Source organism: Elephantulus edwardii, unplaced genomic scaffold, assembly GCF_000299155.1.
Source record: "Elephantulus edwardii isolate Elephantulus edwardi_28Jun2011 unplaced genomic scaffold, EleEdw1.0 scaffold00028, whole genome shotgun sequence".
NCBI classification, from domain to species: domain Eukaryota; kingdom Metazoa; phylum Chordata; class Mammalia; order Macroscelidea; family Macroscelididae; genus Elephantulus; species Elephantulus edwardii.
The window spans coordinates 8,765,379-8,783,340 of record NW_006399778.1 but is presented as its reverse complement, the minus strand read 5'-3'; the positions used below and the strand labels follow the sequence as shown (position 1 = coordinate 8,783,340).

The 17,962-nt window shown below is 47.4% G+C and overlaps 1 protein-coding gene across 2 annotated transcripts in view; it reads left to right on the top strand.

Moving 5' to 3' along the window:
* Positions 1 to 16,977, top strand: part of ZBTB40 (zinc finger and BTB domain containing 40) — a 54,504-nt gene extending 37,527 nt beyond the window's left edge. For both annotated transcript variants that reach the window (XM_006883549.1, XM_006883550.1), the window contains 12 exons: positions 1,250 to 1,386; positions 2,055 to 2,256; positions 2,635 to 2,768; positions 4,611 to 4,779; positions 5,116 to 5,601; positions 6,554 to 6,760; positions 7,253 to 7,417; positions 10,000 to 10,214; positions 11,759 to 11,921; positions 12,604 to 12,690; positions 14,885 to 15,111; positions 16,783 to 16,977. In XM_006883549.1, coding sequence (XP_006883611.1) covers positions 1,250 to 1,386; positions 2,055 to 2,256; positions 2,635 to 2,768; positions 4,611 to 4,779; positions 5,116 to 5,601; positions 6,554 to 6,760; positions 7,253 to 7,417; positions 10,000 to 10,214; positions 11,759 to 11,921; positions 12,604 to 12,690; positions 14,885 to 15,111; positions 16,783 to 16,977 — 2,387 coding nt within the window. The remainder of the gene's footprint in view (positions 1 to 1,249; positions 1,387 to 2,054; positions 2,257 to 2,634; positions 2,769 to 4,610; positions 4,780 to 5,115; positions 5,602 to 6,553; positions 6,761 to 7,252; positions 7,418 to 9,999; positions 10,215 to 11,758; positions 11,922 to 12,603; positions 12,691 to 14,884; positions 15,112 to 16,782) is intronic.
* Positions 16,978 to 17,962: the final 985 nt, after the last annotated feature.

The window sequence follows — 17,962 nt, the reverse complement described above, 5'->3', positions numbered from 1 at the left end:
TAAAATAGTACAATATGAATAATATAAACATCCTTGCTCACATTTTAAAAGAGCTCTTCATAATCTTATTTATGGATGGCTTTGTACATTTCCTAATGAGGTTGTATTTGACATATTAATTATTCTCTTACTTGGTTGCAGATAACTTTCATGGCAGGACTATCTGGGTTTGCATCTTTATACCATGATTTGGCTGTGTGATCCTGAGAAAGTGACTTAACTGTACAAATCTCATTTTTCCCTCTGTGAAATAGTACCTGTGGTAATTGTACCTATCACATTTGTTTGTGTGTAGATACTGTGACATAGTAATTGTAAAACACTTAGCACCGTGTCTTACACATGATACCAAAACCACTGCCGTCAAGTCCATTCCAACTCCTGGGGACCCTGCATGACAGTGGAACTGGCCTTTGGGGCTTCTGAGGCTGCAGATCTTTACGGAAGCGAGTGCCCAATCTTTCTCCTGGGGAATATGCTGGTGTGTTGATTCATGGACCTTTTGGCTGGCAGTCACTTTTCAAATGCTCTGCCACCACTGCCCCCTTTGACACTTCATAGGCACTCAGTAATTGGTTATGATCATCTTCATCACAGATTATATAGTGACAAATTTTTAATCATGGGTTTTTACCTTCAAGTAATTTCTTAAGGTTATATTTCCAAAAGTGTAATTGCTGGACCAAAGAGAAGAATAAAATTTTAAGTGTTGGTGAAATACCTGATAGTTTTGCTTTTCTTCTTTTCTTTCAAATAAATATGACCTCTTAAGAGAAGTAGTAATGAGATTGGCTCAGAGGTCATATAAGTGGAAGAACCATGGGTCACTTCACTGCCGTCGCCTTGGCTCTTGCCTGTTTGTGTTTGGAATCTCCACATGGATGCTTTACCTCAGGCATGCTATGCACCACCCTTGAATTTGTAGATCTGAATTGCCTACCCTGTGCTGCCTTCTAATTACTCCCCTATTGAGCAATCACTAGCTCCTACCACTGGGCACTGACTTTCAAAGTGTTAGTGGTCTGTGGTCCGAAGCACCAAGTGATTAAGTGCAGACCAAAGGAGATCAAGCGAGATTGAAACACACGTGCCTGAGGCCCCACGCTGGGTGTCGAACTCCGCACTCTAGGGGGTGCGTAGCCTTGTGCTGATTTCATATCTCCTCTAGTTTGTATCACTCTGTAATCTTCTGTAGGAGAAATTTTTAAGGAAGTGTTGTTTCATCAACATTTTATTAATATCTTTACAGTTCAGACAAACACTGAGGATTATGGGATTGAACTACTGAGACGGTATCACGAAAACCTCTCTGAGCTTTTCACAGACAACCAGATGTTACTAAGGGTGATCTCCCACACGAAGAGGTTAGCCCCTGGAGAAAGAGAGGTAAGAGAAGGAGGGTAGAATGAGAGAGAAGGTGGAAATGTAACCGTACAGTGTGTCTGTTGAACAACGTAGGTCTGAAGGTCACAGATCCACTTATACCCAGATTCGAATTTTTTCTCCCTCTAAACTCAAGTGTGGGGGTTGTCCACTTAAAATGCCTTGTGAGACTAATCGTGGCCATCCACATGAGTAGTTTACCTCTCCAGTAACTTACATTTAAAAGTGAAACATGATAATGTGTGTTTTTTAATTGGGAAGAAGGGTAGCAGTGCTTCTTACCCCCTGTGCGGTTCAAAGGTCAAGTGTCTTTCTATTTTATATAGATAGGCATTCCACACAGCCATGTTCAGAAATGTTCATAGCAGTTCCAGTGTCAGGAGAGAAGTAGAGGTGGACAGTGACTTGATTTCTAAGATAGTAGGTAAGATAGTTATGATTTCTTTAGTAACAAAAAAGACACTCAAAATGAGGAATGAGGAGCATTGTCTCTGTCCTGTGTAAGCTACCTTCCAAATTGAGAGAAATCTTGAGAGAAGATGAAAGGTGTTGAAAAATTCCCTGGAAACCCATTCACTGTAACCCAAGCCCCAGACTCCCAGCGCCTGGTGACTTGACTCATGGCTACAAAGTCCAGACCCTTATGCTTGTGTTTGCGCTTCATCTTGAAGGTCATGGAGAAGCTTGTGAAACGTGACACCAGCCCAGGAGGTCTCAGTTCCCTGATCTCAGCAGTTCTGGAAATGCAGTCTCTCTCTGCGACAGCCATTTGGCAACTGCTGTTGGGAGCTCAGGAGACAAAGACCTGCCCACTGAACCTGCTCCTGGAGGAAATCCGGAGGGAGCCTGGTGCCGACGCGTTCTTCCGGGCAGGTGAGTTACCCGTCCTCGGCCATGGTGCAGCCCACACTAGAGATTATTGTCAGTCTTCCCAGAAAATAGCAAGAGCTCTGTTATGATAGTCATCCACAGCCCTGCCATTAGAGGAGTGGAGTAAGGACTGGCAATTTCCTTCAAGGACACAGAAGTCGGTAAACCTCTTTTCAAAAAACCACACATAGATTACTTACTCTAAGCTTAAATTAGTTATTATAGTTTGATTATAGTACAATTTGCCATTTTTCTGCACTCTCAACTCCAGGCAGGAGATAAGTGAAGTACGTCCTTATTATGAAGAGTTGAGTTGGACAAAAGAAGGGGGGAAAAAAACTCATTTTGCTAATGAGTTTTTCATCCTTTTTTTTCCCCCAGTGACCGCACGAGAAAGTGCTGCCTTAGAAACAATCCTGAGACATAAGAGCTTGGTCCTAGAGGCTATCCAGCCGAAGCTTGACCAGAAGTGCTTCAGCTCAGAGGAGGAACACCTGGCAGACACTGTGAAAGAGGTGTGGTGGGAGTGAGAGCTTCAAAGGTTTATATGAGGTCTTCATTGTTAAGGGAGGAATCAGCATCTCACCCTTGTCCTGTGCTAAGCCAGGCAGCCTATAACTCTTGTAATCCCTTGATCCTTACAGTTCTAAGTGGGAAGTAATACCACTTACATCTTACAGATAGGAAAAGTCAGCTTCCAAGGGATTAAGTAACAGGTCCAAAATGCTCCACTGGTAAGAGATGGCATCAGGATTTGAACCCAGCCTCACCTGACTCGAGCCTATAGCTGCTCCGTTTGTTTAAACCTGAGGGAATCATGATACTACACTTCTAACATGTTCTAAGAAGCAACTTCTTTGAGATGAAGGAAAGTCAAATTGGTCTCCTTACAATGCTTTATTCTGGCTCCTAGAAAGAGCCAAGATAAACATAGATAGAACAAAGTGTTTGCCCATATGGGGTTGCAAATAGTGCCAACTCATTTTCTGTAAGACTTCTCGCAACGTGGCCAGGATCCCAGAAAAACCAGGTGGGAATGGAGTGGCGGGGGGGGGGGAGGGTGAAAAATTCATGGATGGCCAGCCCAAGATCACGTGTGTCTCGAGTGAGAGAGAGTTACAAAGGGACGTAAAATTAAAACACATCCACCTGTAGTGCCTTTTGATCCAAGGAGACATAGAAGACGTGCAGAAGGGCTGGTTCCTAGCTCAGCCCACACAGGTGCCAGCCCCACCTCGGTAGGCTCTCAGATGAGAAGATGACACATTTCTGTGGGGCTTCAGAGGAGAGATTCATCTGCTAGACTCTTCTCTCGCTCACCACATACATCAGAGATGGGGTTTCTGCAGTTGATCAGTTCTCGCCTGGCTAATTAGTCTCATGCCTGCCTCCAGGGACATCAGGTTTATTTAGCTAGACTTGAAAAGAGCAGAAATAAAATATCTTCCAAAATGAAAATTCCATTTGGCCATCTGTGAATGGTTTAGCTTTATTTTCTCAGAGCACTGACTCTTTCTGCTGATAGCTGTAACATTCTGAAAGAGGACGGCTTTGAAATCATATTCTTGGCCTCTTTAAAGCCCTTTTTTGAGTCTTCTTTAGAAAGCGGAGGTTCTTTGTGAAAGAAAATGATGTTTAAAGGGTGCGTCTAAGTGTCTAAAAATATGAAGCCACTGATCATGCAGAATTACTTCCAGGCTTTGAGACAATGATATATTATGAAAAATTATCTGCATCTCTAAGATCGATATCCCAACACCCACATTCTCAAGTTTTCTAAGATTTTACTGTTAAGATCTAGAAGTTACATGAGAGTCTCCTGGTTTCTGAGAAGGTGGTTCTCGTAAAAGGTGCTTGATACTTCCCTTACTTGCCCTGTTGGGTTTTCGTAGTGTTTTGTTGTGTTGTTGTTGTTTTTTTTTTAATTTGATATTTATCTTGACATATGCCTTCTTTAAAATTTTGTTAACTTCCCCTTTCTTTGGAAAACAGAGATGGCCACTACATTTACCTTTAGGGAGCTCTGGTGGCCAAGAAGCCATGGTACAGCCCCCAAGTCACACAGTTTGAAGCCACCAGCCACTCCACAAAAGAAGGATGGCCAATCTCCTCCCATGCTATTAACCACCTCTGGGAAACTGTCGGGGGGGGGGGGGGGGGTGGTGGGTGTCAGCTATGGTTCGGTTCTGACTAAACTGTATACAACAACAACAAACTACATTTACCATGAGGAGAAGTGTTCTTACAGATGAACAGTACCTTCCTGAAATTAGTCTTTGTTTTGTTTTCTTCATTTGAAAGCCACCAAGACACTGCTGATAATAACCCCAAATCCTTGTCTCCTGGTATTCATTTAGATTCTGAGCATTTCCTCTGAGACAGCCAGCCCTGAAGCTTCCCTGAGAGCAATGCTGAGCAGAACCATGGAAAAATCCATCTCAGCCATTGAGATCTGTCATCTCCTATGCAGCGCCCACAAATCGTTTCCAGGCCTACAGCCCGTTATGCAGGAGTTAGCATATGCTGGTAAGAAACAAGTCAGGTGGGGGTTCCTGTCAGAGGCCCAGGTCATTTCTTTAATGAAGAGAGGAAGCAAGCAGTTCATATAAGAGTTCACTGCTACTTTAAATTATTTTCTCATTTTATGTACTCTCAATGCCTAGAGTAGCAGGACCATAGATGTAGAATGGAGCTATTTGTGTTTATGAGAAAGGAAAGATGATGATGATATTACATTCGCGTTTTTGCAGGAACCCACACAGTCTCCAGTCTCTTCTAATAAGTCATGTGCCTTAGAAAAGTTCCAAAACAAAGCAGAACTGTAGTGAATTCCCAGAGCCATGAGCTTTCTCTCCTATGCAGGTTTCCTCACGAAGGAAGAGGGGCAGAAGGAAATGTGGAAGGTGAGCAGTAAAGTTCACCTTGAAGCCAGCAATAAAGCAGATGAGAAGGCAGTTGAGCCAGCTGAAGGAGACAGCCAGTCTGGAAAACAGAACGATGAAGGAGATACCGGATCTCTGGCCGAACAGGAGAAGGACACTTCTGCCTCCCCAGACTCTGCCAAGAAGAACTTCGTCTGCAAGGCTTGTGACAAGAGCTTCCATTTCTACTGCCGCCTCAAGGTGCACATGAAGCGCTGCCGCGTGGCCAAGAGCAGACAGGTGCAGTGTGAGGAGTGCAACGAGACCACGGATTCTAGGAAAGAGCTGGAGAAACACCAGCTGGATGCCCATGGTGCCAGTGCCAGTGCTGGCTCCGGTTCTGGAGAGCCTGACGCCCCCAAGAAGAAGAAGAAGAGGCTCCCAGTGACATGCGACCTCTGTGGCAGAGAATTTGCACATGCCTCAGGTATGTTCCAGAAGGCAGAACAGAGGAGGATGATCCCAGATGTTGTAGCCTGGAGGCCAGCCTTTGCCCCTGCTTGCATGCAATGACTAGGGATTGCATGATCTTGGAAAATAGAATAGGTTTCTACCAAAGCAAGGAAATCTTTTGGGAAGAATATATAGGTTCTAGAATCACCTCTCTGGGCTTGAAATCTTCTCGTCTGTTAAATAGGTACCATACTGCCTATTTTATGGAAGTGTTAGGAGATTTAAAAGAGTTGAACTCCATAGTCCAGTGCCTGGCTTAGAGTTCATACCACTGTGTGGAGCCAGTTCCACTCTAGGGAAGCTCGGTTGGGTTTCCTAGGCTGAGAATCTTTGCAGGAGGCGACCCCCCATCGTTCTTCCACTGAGCAGCTGGTGGATTCAAACCACAGACCTGACACAGTATGTGCTGCACCACCAGGGCTCCTTGGCATAGAGTTATGACTAAGTAAATTGTATTGCTCTCATTCATAAAAATAATAACCCACTTTTTAACACCCAGTTCTGGGGCTTTTATGTCTTTCCTTCTTGGCAATAGAAGAGTTACTAGAAACCCTGGGATTGGGAGTCTCGTGTTATTTTTCCCTTTACCCCAGGTTTTGGATAAGCCTGATGAAACATGAAAGTCAGTTTTGTTTCTCTTTGTCTGGGTGGCTGAATCTTATTTAAGAGAGAGAAGGGACAAGGAAATTAAATCCAGAATCACTTCAGATCCAGCCAGGAGTGGGGCCGAGGTGACGCTAGATGCTTGTTGCTGGGCAGGTAGATGGCATGTCTCCGCAGCGTCAAATCTAGCCTGTCCTGGGTCCTGTGCAGGATGCTGCCTTCCCCTGGAGACCTCGCCCGAAGCCGCGCAGTTGTGTAGCCTCATGCTGGTTCATAGCGTTAATGACTAGTATCTCTTCTGGTCCCTGGCACGGCTTCCATAGGCATGCAGTACCACAAGCTGACAGAGCACTTTGATGAGAAGCCTTTCTCCTGTGAAGAGTGTGGGGCAAAATTCGCGGCCAATTCTACCCTGAAGAATCACCTTCGCCTTCACACCGGGGACCGCCCATTCATGTGCAAGCACTGCCTCATGACCTTCACCCAGGCCTCGGCCCTGGCCTACCACACCAAGAAGAAGCACTCGGAAGGTAAGAAGGGCAGAAGTTGGTTCATCTGCTCTGCAGCAGACTTACTGTGTTAACTGTGTAAGCTGCCTAAAAATCCGTTTGGAATTAGGTGTGACATACATCTCAAGGAGCCCTCATCATGCAGTGGTTAAACACTCAGCTGCTACCCAAAAGGTTGGTAGTTCAAACCTATTCCAGTGACTCTGTGAGGGAAAGGCCAGCAGAGGATCTGAGTTACATTTTAAAAAGATAATTTTGTGTATTCTATGGTTAATAAACTGGAATGAAGCAATATTATATAAATAGGGCGAACAGATAAGAGACCATCACAGTCATTAAATCTAAAGATGGTGCATTGCGTGAGGTGTCTTCTGACCAAAATCTTGTGCATTGCCTGTTGTTTTTATGTAATCTTCCAGAGACAATTGGCTGGACTTGCCATGGGACATGATTATGTTTTAAGAATGCTGTAAATGTTTAGTTCTGGCTCTGACAAGCTCATGTGTATTTCAGGGAAAATGTATGCATGTCAGTACTGCGACGCTGTGTTTGCCCAGTCCATCGAGCTGTCTCGCCATGTGAGGACCCACACCGGGGACAAGCCATATGTCTGCAGGGACTGTGGCAAGGGCTTCCGACAGGCCAACGGCCTCTCTATCCACCTGCACACCTTTCACAGTACGTACTGAGATTTCTTGTCAAACGCTCGGCTTCAGACCTGCCTGGGAGAAAGCTTGGGCCAGTCATTACACGGGTTTCAGGTAGTGATCACTCCCCCAGAGCTGGCCCCCATTCAGTGCCTTCCGCTCCTGTTCTGTGAAACCCTGAGTCCTTCAGGCCTACTTCAAGGAGAATACCATTTGAACGTAGCATTGTTAACACTTAATTCTGTCCAAGCTATTTACTTGCTTTTCTTTTTAGCCACCTGGCACTATTTGGCTGACAGAGGCAAATTCTGCTGAAGGAAGGGAGCCTCGGTGACAGATTAGCTCACAGAGCACGGGGATTCTTCCTGTAGTTCACTGAGCTTCTGTTTTCTCCTCACCTACCTCCCCTTGCTCCATCTTGTAATCATACTGCCTTTCCCCAGAGGGCACTGCTGACACTTTGGAAGTTCATGTATGCCGTGTGAAGTGGTTCGGGTCACTTCCCTGCCTTCTGCCCAGGATTTCCTTCCACACGCTATTGTATTCAGTTAGTAGAATCTGCCTCCATCTTTCTTCCCTCCTCCTAGAATTGATGAGGACAGAGTGACACATTTTTTTCAACACAAACACACACACACAGAGAAAAGAAAAGACATTTCTGTGACTCCTTGTTGCATCATCAGGAAGTCACTGCTGTGCCATTTGCATGGCCACGCCACGTTTTCTTCAGTCTCGCCTACATTGCAGCAGGAGTGTCACCAGCATGGCATGGCGAGGTAGTAAAGAGCTTGGACTCTGAAATCACACAACTCCGGCTTTGAATCCGGGCCCTGCTGAACTTTCCATGAGACCTTAAACAAATGTCTTTACTTTGGGGAGTCTCGTGCCCCTTGTAAACTGGAGAAAATAAAACTACCCACCACCTTGGGAAGTTGTGAGAGTGAAATGAGATGTCACACGGAAAGCACAGAGCTCCCTTCCTGACACATAGAAATTGCTCAGTAAATGCCAGTTATTATTAGTGCTGGTGACAAGAGCAACTCTCTCAGGTACCATTTATCACCATCAAAGCTTGTCTTTTGCGTGCCATGCGCCTGTGCGCCTGTATTCCTCTTCCTGTGTAGCTCTTGGCAAATACAGTGTGTCACAAACATGTGCCTTATGTAAACACTTCAAGTGTGTTGTCAGCCAGCCAGCAGGGACTTTGCTCGAGTTCCTGTGTGCCCAGCATGTAGCTGGACACTGGAGGAGGCACAAGGAATACAAAGTACGACCTCTGCACACCAGAGTTTACAAGCCGATACGAAAAATCCAACTGCAGGAGACTTCCAGTTTAGTGATATTTGGACCGAGTTCAAACCTGTAATTTTGATGTCTTACAACATCTTTCAAGAGGCATCTGCTTTAGTCTTCTTTTCTAAGTATCATTACCTGCAGGTCAGAAAAAAAGAAAGACATGATTAATTCCCAGAAAGGAGAAGGACCCAAAATACTTGGCCGTGCTCCTCAGGCAGACGATCTGAGGCAGGCTCCTGCCTCTTCCTTACCCTCCTTTGCCTGTTTCGTTGGAATACATCATTGCTTATGGAAAATGGCTTCAAAGTGTCTTAAAAGATAGCTTAAAACTGAGATTTTTTACGAGCTGGGGTCCACAGGGAAACCAGTTAATAATATCGAATGCTGCTGCATGGCAGAATTCTTGAGCTAATCTGAATCGATGCACAAATAAGATTGGCTTGTGGGCTGGGCCTTTCTCATGGGCAAAGGATTTTATAATTATAACATCTAGCTTTTCCTTGCTTTAAGAAAAAGAGTGGCATTTCCTACCCCATGGGTGGCATATATATCCTTCATCCATGCCGGTTCTTATTTGAGATCCCACTCGAGAGATGGCATCGTTCAGTTGGACACATAGCTGGCCTTTGGAGGAAGAGCCGGTATTATTAGCAGGGCAGCCATTCTCTAGTTTTAAAATCAGCCAAGGCACTAACTTAACTCCCTAAATCTTGATTGTCCTAATCTCTGAAATAGAGATGATAATAGAAGTATGCATCGGGCTCCTGGAAGGATTAATGAGTTAAGATGTGTAAAGCACTTGGAGCAGTGCCTGTCATACAGCACTCAAGCATATTATCTGTGAACGTGTTGGTTTTGTTGTTGATCGGAAGTGGGGATCTGAGATGCAGCCCTCCTGTTGTACTGCTGACAATAGAGGAAAAGGTGGACCTCCAGGGAATTGACAGAAAGCTCTGTAGCGAATTGGAAAACCCAAAACTGCCCACTGCTAGCAGAGAATAGTAAGGGTGAGACTCTCTAGAGAGTAATGAAATAGAATTCCACTTGTGAGATGTAAAACGAAGAGTTGACATGAGCTTATTTGATGCTGTGGAGGTTGTAAGTCCAGAAGCTTCAGAGGCTGCTGCACTTCCGGCATGAAGGCAGCTGGGTAGGCAGTTTAGCCCCTCACTGACTTCTGGTCCCTGGAGCCCGTGACTGTGCTCGGCATCTGAACAGGGCTTTCCGTGTGTAGCTGTGCAGCGTAACCAGCGCTCACCTCTCTGAGTGCAGCCCGTGATGGTTTGTCTTCTCCCCCTCTTCCTCTTGTGGATTCAGACATAGAAGATCCCTATGATTGCAAGAAATGCAGGATGAGTTTCCCCACTCTCCAGGACCACCGGAAGCACATCCACGAGGTGCACTCCAAGGAGTACCACCCCTGCCCCACGTGCGGGAAGATCTTCAGCGCGCCCTCCATGCTGGAGCGCCACATGGTGACTCATGTTGGTGGGAAGCCCTTCAGCTGCGGGATCTGCAACAAGGCCTACCAGGTGACCCCAGTTCTTGTGGAGGTGTCCCTCCAGTCCACCACCTGCACTCCATTTGTGCATCCTTGATTCCCCTGTCTGCCTTATGGGTTAGATCTTATCTCCAGAATAGGCCAGTGTGGCTTCTTCTCATGAAGAGTGCAGTTTGAAAATATTGTAATTCTCTAAGGAAGCCTGGCCGGAGGGGTGTGGTGCAGCTGTAATTGGAGCAGAGAGTTCTTACACCCCCTGCTCTCCAGATGTCAGCCTTGTTGTGAACCGAGCTCGGCCTCTCCCCTTGGAGCTTTGCATTCTGTGAGACCTGTTGGCCTGTGTGTCAGAGGACACAAGAATGACAATGGGGATCATAGCACTTCCTGGAATTACCTTGTTTAGTGCAATGATTGCTCTTTTTAGCTCCTGGAAAATGGTTCTGCTTTTCCACCGTAGACTTTGGCATATAATTAAAGGGAAAACTCCATATTGAGCTACAAAGAAACTCCATCTATCAGACACACTAAAAACTGCAAAGGAAAGAAATGATCCTTGTTGGTGACTAGGTTTATAGAGAGAAGCACAGAGACTAATTTGAACTCAACAGGAAGTGGGAACTAGCCATGTGAAGCTTTGTGCTATAAACATTAGTGTTACAGAGTAGATAGAACCTGGCCTTGACCTCTAGGAAACTGTGGAATCTTCCAAACATCCCAGTGTGGCTGTGAACCTGAGAGGGAGGGGAGCGCGTGCTTACAGAGCAGGGACAACACAGAACCCCTTTACAGCAGTTTGCTCTGTTCTGTTCCTGAGCTTCCTTGAAACAGAAAGGCTCAGTGCTAAAGAGCACAGATGCTTAAGTCAGAGACCAGAACTTGAATCCTGGCCCGACTTTCACTCCCTGTGTCACCTGGGCAGGTCTTTTAACCCTTCTATGCCTTAGCTTCTGCCTCAGTGGAAAGATCATAGCACCTACCTCGTGGAAGTTTGAATCCACTAGCTACTAAGCAGGTCTAAGACGGGCAGTCTCCTCCCATGTGATTCACCGCCTCTGAAAACCCACTGGAGGGTCAGCTGTGAGTCGGTTCTGACTTAACGATAACATACCCACCGCCCATGTACAGTTGCTTTGAGAAATGAGTTTAAGACAAAATCAGCTGAGCACTGCACTATGCTTACGGCCTTCTAGTCAATTCCATCTTCTAGCATCCCTCCAGGACAGAGGGGAGTTGCCCCACCAGGTCTCCGAGGCTGTGCGTCTCTCCAGAAGCACCCCATGGCATCCTTCTCCTGCCGAGTGGTGGATTCTTCAGCTGCCTGCCTTTTGCTTATAGCAGCTGAGACCATGAACTACTCCATCACCCGAGTTCCCTAAACCTTGCCCTGTGGTAGCCTCCTAAGTCACAGTTGCCTTGTCCTCCCAAACACTAGCACTCAGTTTGGTCTGTAAGAATATGAATCTAGATCCATAACCTTATTCTAGAACATTTTTCTCTCTCTCTCATGAAGAACTCCTGAACTCTCCAGCTTTCTGGAACATTCTAAAACTCTAACCTTTGCCAAACACCTTGCAGCAATTGTCTGGTTTGTGGTACCACAACCGGACCCACCACCCTGACGTCTTTGCTGCGCAGAACCATCGATCTTCCAAGTTCTCATCGCTCCAGTGTAGCTCCTGTGACAAGACCTTTCCCAACACCATTGAACACAAGAAGCACATCAAAGCAGAGCACACAGGTGAGGTCTGGGGACCATGGGCAGGGAGTGTGCACTGATGCATGTGAATGGCTTGATTATGTGGCATCCCTAGGCCTCTCTAAGAATCCCAATTTGCACTGCGATCACGTGGTATTCTGTGGTAATTACCTTTGTTTTACCCAGCGCACCTGACGGGTGCAGCACCAGTCGGCAGTCAGAGTAGCTGGCGTGCCAGTGGCTCCCAAACCTTGTAACCTCAAGCAGTGTGAGCTCCTGCCCGCCACTGAGTGTGACCCAGTCACTATGCAGGATGTCAGCTCTACACAGGATGTGAGCTCTGGTGGCAGACTGGCCCAGGTGGAAATCCTGATTCTAGCCCCTACTTGCTTGCATGATCCTGGCAAGTGACTTCTGTTTCCTGGGTGGAATAGGAGTTAGGATTATGCACTGTGCAGGCTATTTTTGGTATAAAAACAACAGCTGGCAGTTACAGAGCATTTCCTAAGGTACCGTGCTCTTCACAACTGTATTTGAATCCAGTCAGTCTGGACCCAGATCTAGGTCTGTCTACCGTTGAAGAACACGAAGAGATCTTGGCCACAGGGGTAAACGCTTGCTGAGTATTCGCCACCAGCCCTGCCTCCCAGCCTGATTGCTCTCCACCTTCACAGACCCATTCTCTTTGTTCTTTCCTACAACCCTTCTCCTGTGTGCTTCACAGATGTGAAGTTCCATGAATGTGACAAGTGCAAAGAGCTCTTCCCGACGCCAGCTTTGCTGCAGGTGCACATCAAGTGCCAGCATTCAGGTCAGTGGCCGCCTTCCAGGATGCGCCTGAGCTGCCTGGAGAAGAATCTCACCACCACTCTTACCTCCAACCTGGCCGAGTGGCCTAAGTAGCTTGAGCCTCAGATACTCTTCATATGTTGTCCAAAGAGTGAGGGCAGCATGGGGACACTGCTTCTCAGTTGAGAAGTACTTCTCAGTACTCAGATGAGTACTGACTCATCAAGGGGGAGCTGTTCTTATCAACAATATCCACAGCATAAAACTCTATCCCACAGCTACTTCTGCTAGATTTACCACCAACCAAGAGCTCTCACTGCTCTTACTACTGGATCTGAAATTCAGTGCAAAGTCCACACAGCTCTTACAGAAGCATCGTCATGATGAAGGGTTTACTAGGGCAGTTGGCAGGTTGTGACTTAGATTGGCATCAGGGAACAATTCCGCCATCAGGACAGCTTCTCAGACATGCTCACAGGCCCTTCAACCTTCAGATTTGCAGCTTTAGGTCATTATTACGAAACTTTCTTGGTCTTGCCATTCGTAGACTAGTCCTTCCCCCCGCCCTCCCCAGTCGTCCAGCTGTCTTGAGCAAAGGCCCTGGCTCTGGCTCTGTGGGGAAGCAGTCCCAAGTCGGTTCTGTCTCACACTGATCGATGGTTCTCTACTGCTGCTGCTCTCATGAATGCTCCTGTCTGACTGGTGAAGTAATTTCTAGCCCCAAAGGGCGTTAACTACACTCTCTGCCTCTGCTGCTTCTTTGTTGAGAGTGAGATTTCCAATTTCTATCATTGAACCTGCTCAACTTAAACCTGGCAGAATGGCAAAACTGGCCAATCATTTCCTCACAGATAAACTGTGTACCCAGTTTGCATGTTCCTGCACATCCATAAAATGGGCACAGTCCCAGACTATTTGACAGTAACTATGAGAACAAAACAACATGTCATTAAGGCCACAAAAAGTAATTAGGGCCAGGCATTTGAAGCCTTCTTCAGTATAATATGTTATTATCATTACTGCTGTATTTTGTTCTTGTTTTGGTTTTGGTTTTTTTGTACTGTCGAATTGGATCTGACTGGCATAGGAGGAGATTGCCCCTCCTTCTCCAGCAGAGCATCCAGAGGATTCGAACCATGATCCTTCAGGATTGCAGTGCTCTCAGAACTCCCTTATTACTCCTATATTTAAGGAGCCCCGAGAGCACAATGTTTAAGTACTTAGGCTACCTACTGAAAAGTTGACAGTTCAAATCCACCAGCCAGACCATGAGAGAAAGGTGTGAAAATGCCACTTAAAAGAATGAACCCTTTTCCATGAACTGTTAAAAAAGAAAAATTGTTGCCAATGGTACTATGTTTTCTTATAAGAATTTGTAGGAATTCTCAGAGTTATTTTAGGCTCAATTTGCATAGATTTTTATCATGTCACTCTCTCTTGTATGCATACATAAAAAAAAGACAACGTAAGAAAGCAAATTGATACCATGAGATTCCAGCTTCTCAGTAACTTTCCATTCCGGTTGCCAACCTGCACACTTTTCCACAGTGTTCTCCACACCGTGGAGGACATTGGTGATGGATACAAGTAAAAAACTGTGTCAAAGAAATAGAGGCCATTGGCTTTAGTTTCTTGCAGGTTATGGGGAACGATCTACTTTTGATTCCCTTTGGGGATGAGACATATTGGTTCATCACTCCCTCCACCCACTTTGTTCCTCTGAATTGAAAATGTCCAGCACGCCCATCTCAGGGATTTTCTCCCAAACCAAGGACACTCTGCTACTATGGGTGTCCGTCCATGTGCAGATATTGACAGTTACTGCTGGCACACAGCAGCCATAAGATGCCATCGATCCCACTTCAGACATGTTAAAATACATTTAGAATTGATGAGATATAATATTGTCAGCACCATTATCTGCAGTTGAACGAAAGACTTTAACAGAGGCAGATTTCGCCTGAATCTAATGCTAATGAGGTGACAGCTTGGGGCCCTTTACTGGTGTGGGGTCCTGTCAAGGCTCTGCACCTGATTCTGTGTTACTTTCCTCAGGAAGGACCACATATGTCATATGAGCTTCAGACCCCACAAAACCTGGCTCTGCCTGTGCACTCCATTCTCGCTCCTTCCCCTCACCTCCCCTTTACCTCCCCCTGCCCTTGCTTTCCCCTATCAGTCCACCCACAACCTGCCCCCTCTGTCTGTCCCTCCAGGGTCCCAGCCGTTCAGGTGCTTGTACTGCACGGCCACCTTCCGCTTCCCTGGGGCCCTGCAGCACCACGTCACCACTGAGCACTTCAAGCAGTCAGAGAACACCTTCCCCTGTGAGCTCTGTGGGGAGCTCTTCACCGCCCAGACCCAGCTTGATAGTCACTTGGAATCTGAACACCCAAAGGCGGTGGGCTCCGAAGCCCAGGCAGCAGCCTCACAGGTGGTGCAGGTGAGTGTGAGACCATCCGGTACCCCGAGTACTGACACAGGCTTCTCGAGAGCTCCCGCTCCGTGCCGGCACCCAAGCTTTCTCTTTGGGGGCCTTCTGGAACATGTGTTCATGGCAGAGACATCGCCTCAAGGAGTCTCCTTGGACTTGTTACCAAAACAACAGAAAATTCTAGGGATTTGGTGACCATGTGTGAAATGACCCCTAGGTAGAGGGACCCAGAATTAAGAACTTTGAAAAATGGGAGAACCCTGATATTTTCTCTCCCATTCCATACCCTTCTTCAGCCTCTGGGAATCATTGTGGGGGATGTGTGAGTTGGAGGAGAGTAGATGAGCTCTTGGTTGGGTAAAAAACACTGTTAGTTACAGCGCTGTGTGGGCCTCTGGGTTGGACACCGTACACCCTTGGACATGCCTGGGCCTCTCGCTTTTGCTGGTGAAAAGCTCACGTCCTCTTAATGTCTTCAGGCAAAACTTAACTCAGGCTCTGTTAGAACACTCTTCTGTCTTCTCCAGGAAAAAAGCTCAGTTCTCCCTCTCATAAGTAATTTGTGGTGAGTTGGAGGGAAGCTGTAAACTGTCCTGAGCCTTTCTTCAGTTGGTCTATCCCATTGTTCCGTTCTGTCGCTGTCTTTGATAAGTCCTGCTTTGTGGGGAGTGGAGTGGAAGTCATCTGGGAGAGCTCCAGGTGACCCTCCCACTGCCCTATCATCCAGAGCAACTCTGCTTTTATCTCCCTTACATGTCACAGTTATTTGGGGGGATGGGGAAGATGGAGGGATTTCATTGCTTAAAGAAAAAAGGGAAACAAAAAATAGTTTGAAAACTATTGACCCAGATAATTTTTGACTGAACACCCCAGTTGATCCGTTTGCAGTCACAGCACACAGAATAGCTGCCCATCTGCCCACTTAAGTCTAGTGCCCCGCTCTTCACTCCCGCTCGCTCTCCTGGGGCGTGAGCATGAAGCTGCCCTGGAGCCCGGGAGTGAGAAGCATCAGCTTGGAGGTTCAGGCAGGAGCCCAGAATAGTTCCTGCTGAGAGGAGAAGGTCAGATCAACAGATGAAATCAATTTGGGAGGACCATGTCTTGACTGGCGGAAAGAAGGACTTCCTGCCCTACCAGCCGAGTGCTCTGGGTGGACGTGTTGCTAGAAGTCATAGCTTGTCCACCCCTCCTCCTGAGCTTAATAGCTGGGCAAGGACCAATCCTGGCTTCACTAGCAGTTGAGAGGTGCTGTCCTAGGCAAGGGTTCCAGAAAAACCATTCCCATTTCCGTGGATCCTAACTTGAGACCAGCCGCCCTCAATAGCATTCCTCCCACGTGGCTGTTAGTGCTGCGGTGTAATCCTCAAGAAGCGAAGGCCCAACATGAGAAGCCTGAGCCCGTGTTCACTGGTGTGTAATCATAGAGCCCAGGCACCCCGAGACGGCGTACTGAGCTAAATGATAGCAATTTAGCGCCCAGAGTTATTTAAATTGTTTGCCTGCCTTCTCTTTTGCATCACTGGTGTGTTAGACTTGCCTCTTCCCATTAGGCACATGTAATTGCTCTCCTCAGGTGCAAACCTAAATATCATCATTACAGCATGAGATGAAAACCATGTAAATTCTGGGGAGCTGACTGTGGACACTGCCCACTGCAGCTGCGTGGTCTTTCCCTTCCAGGTGATTCAAACTCCGGAGCCGGGGGCCCCGGCGGAACAGCTCATCACGCTGGAGGAGACCCAGCTCACGGGCTCTGAAGTGTTTGTGACGTTGCCAGATTCCCAGACAGCTCAGACCAGCTCTGAGCTCGTGGCAGTGACTGTGGAGGATTTGCTGGACGGAACCGTGACCCTGATCTATGGCGAGGCAAAGTGAATGACTGTTCACCCGCCCAGAGAGGCCCTGGGGTGCACAGGAACGCTCTGCAGCTTCTTCCTGGCCCTCTGCCCCAGCTGTCCTGTGTGGTGAGCATCAGCTAAAATGGCCTCGCTTGGAAACTAGAAACTTTGATGTTCTCACTGGACCAACAGTGTTTGTGTCATCGACACCAACACCACTGTCCTCTGTCACAGGCAGGAGGGTGGCCTGGCTTCTTCCTCACAAGTCTGCTGCTTTGGTCTCTGTCATTGTCTGTCCCCGGATGAACTGTCCCTTCTGAAATGGTGGCTGGCAGAGTGGTAAGGTAGGAGCTGGTGGCCAAGGCAGCAGGGAACGCAGCGTGCTGGGGGCCCATCCTGTGCAGCATGGCAGCCAGGCGTGGTCTGGCCCATAGCGCGGGCTGCAGGCACCTTCTGGTCCTGTGTAAACAGTGCAGAAGACCCAGCAGATCCTCCAGGAACCCAGCCTTGAGCACACTTGGCCCTTCCTCATTTCTGCCTGTGTCCCCTCTTCATCCAGTCCTTGTGCCCAGCACCCCTCGAGGTGGCAATGGGACAGGTAGCAACATGTTAACAGTATAGAAAGCCCACATTTCCATGCCCAATCCAATGCCAGTGTTGTCAGCCCTGCCCAGATCAAAGCCTCAGGAGAGATTCTGCTGGAAGCGTTTAATGCAAGGCTAGCCAGCTGCAGAGACGGCCTTTCCAGGCCGTTCTTCCAAATGATCAGTACCTGAGGGCTCCCTCCCACAGCCGGAGCTCCGCCTCACCTGGAAGCCTGGCCTGGTCCTCTGGAGCAGCTAGTGTAGCCAATGACCTCCGTCCAGACACGTGCTTCTGTCTGCGTGTGGCATAGCTGCCATGATGGCCCCCAGGACCCACCCCTGCCGTGTGGGCCCCCAGCCTGTGGGTGGTGGCTGATGTGTTTCTTCCAGGGCACCACTGTGACCGCCAGCCGGTGATCCTTAGGAGTCAGAACTTTC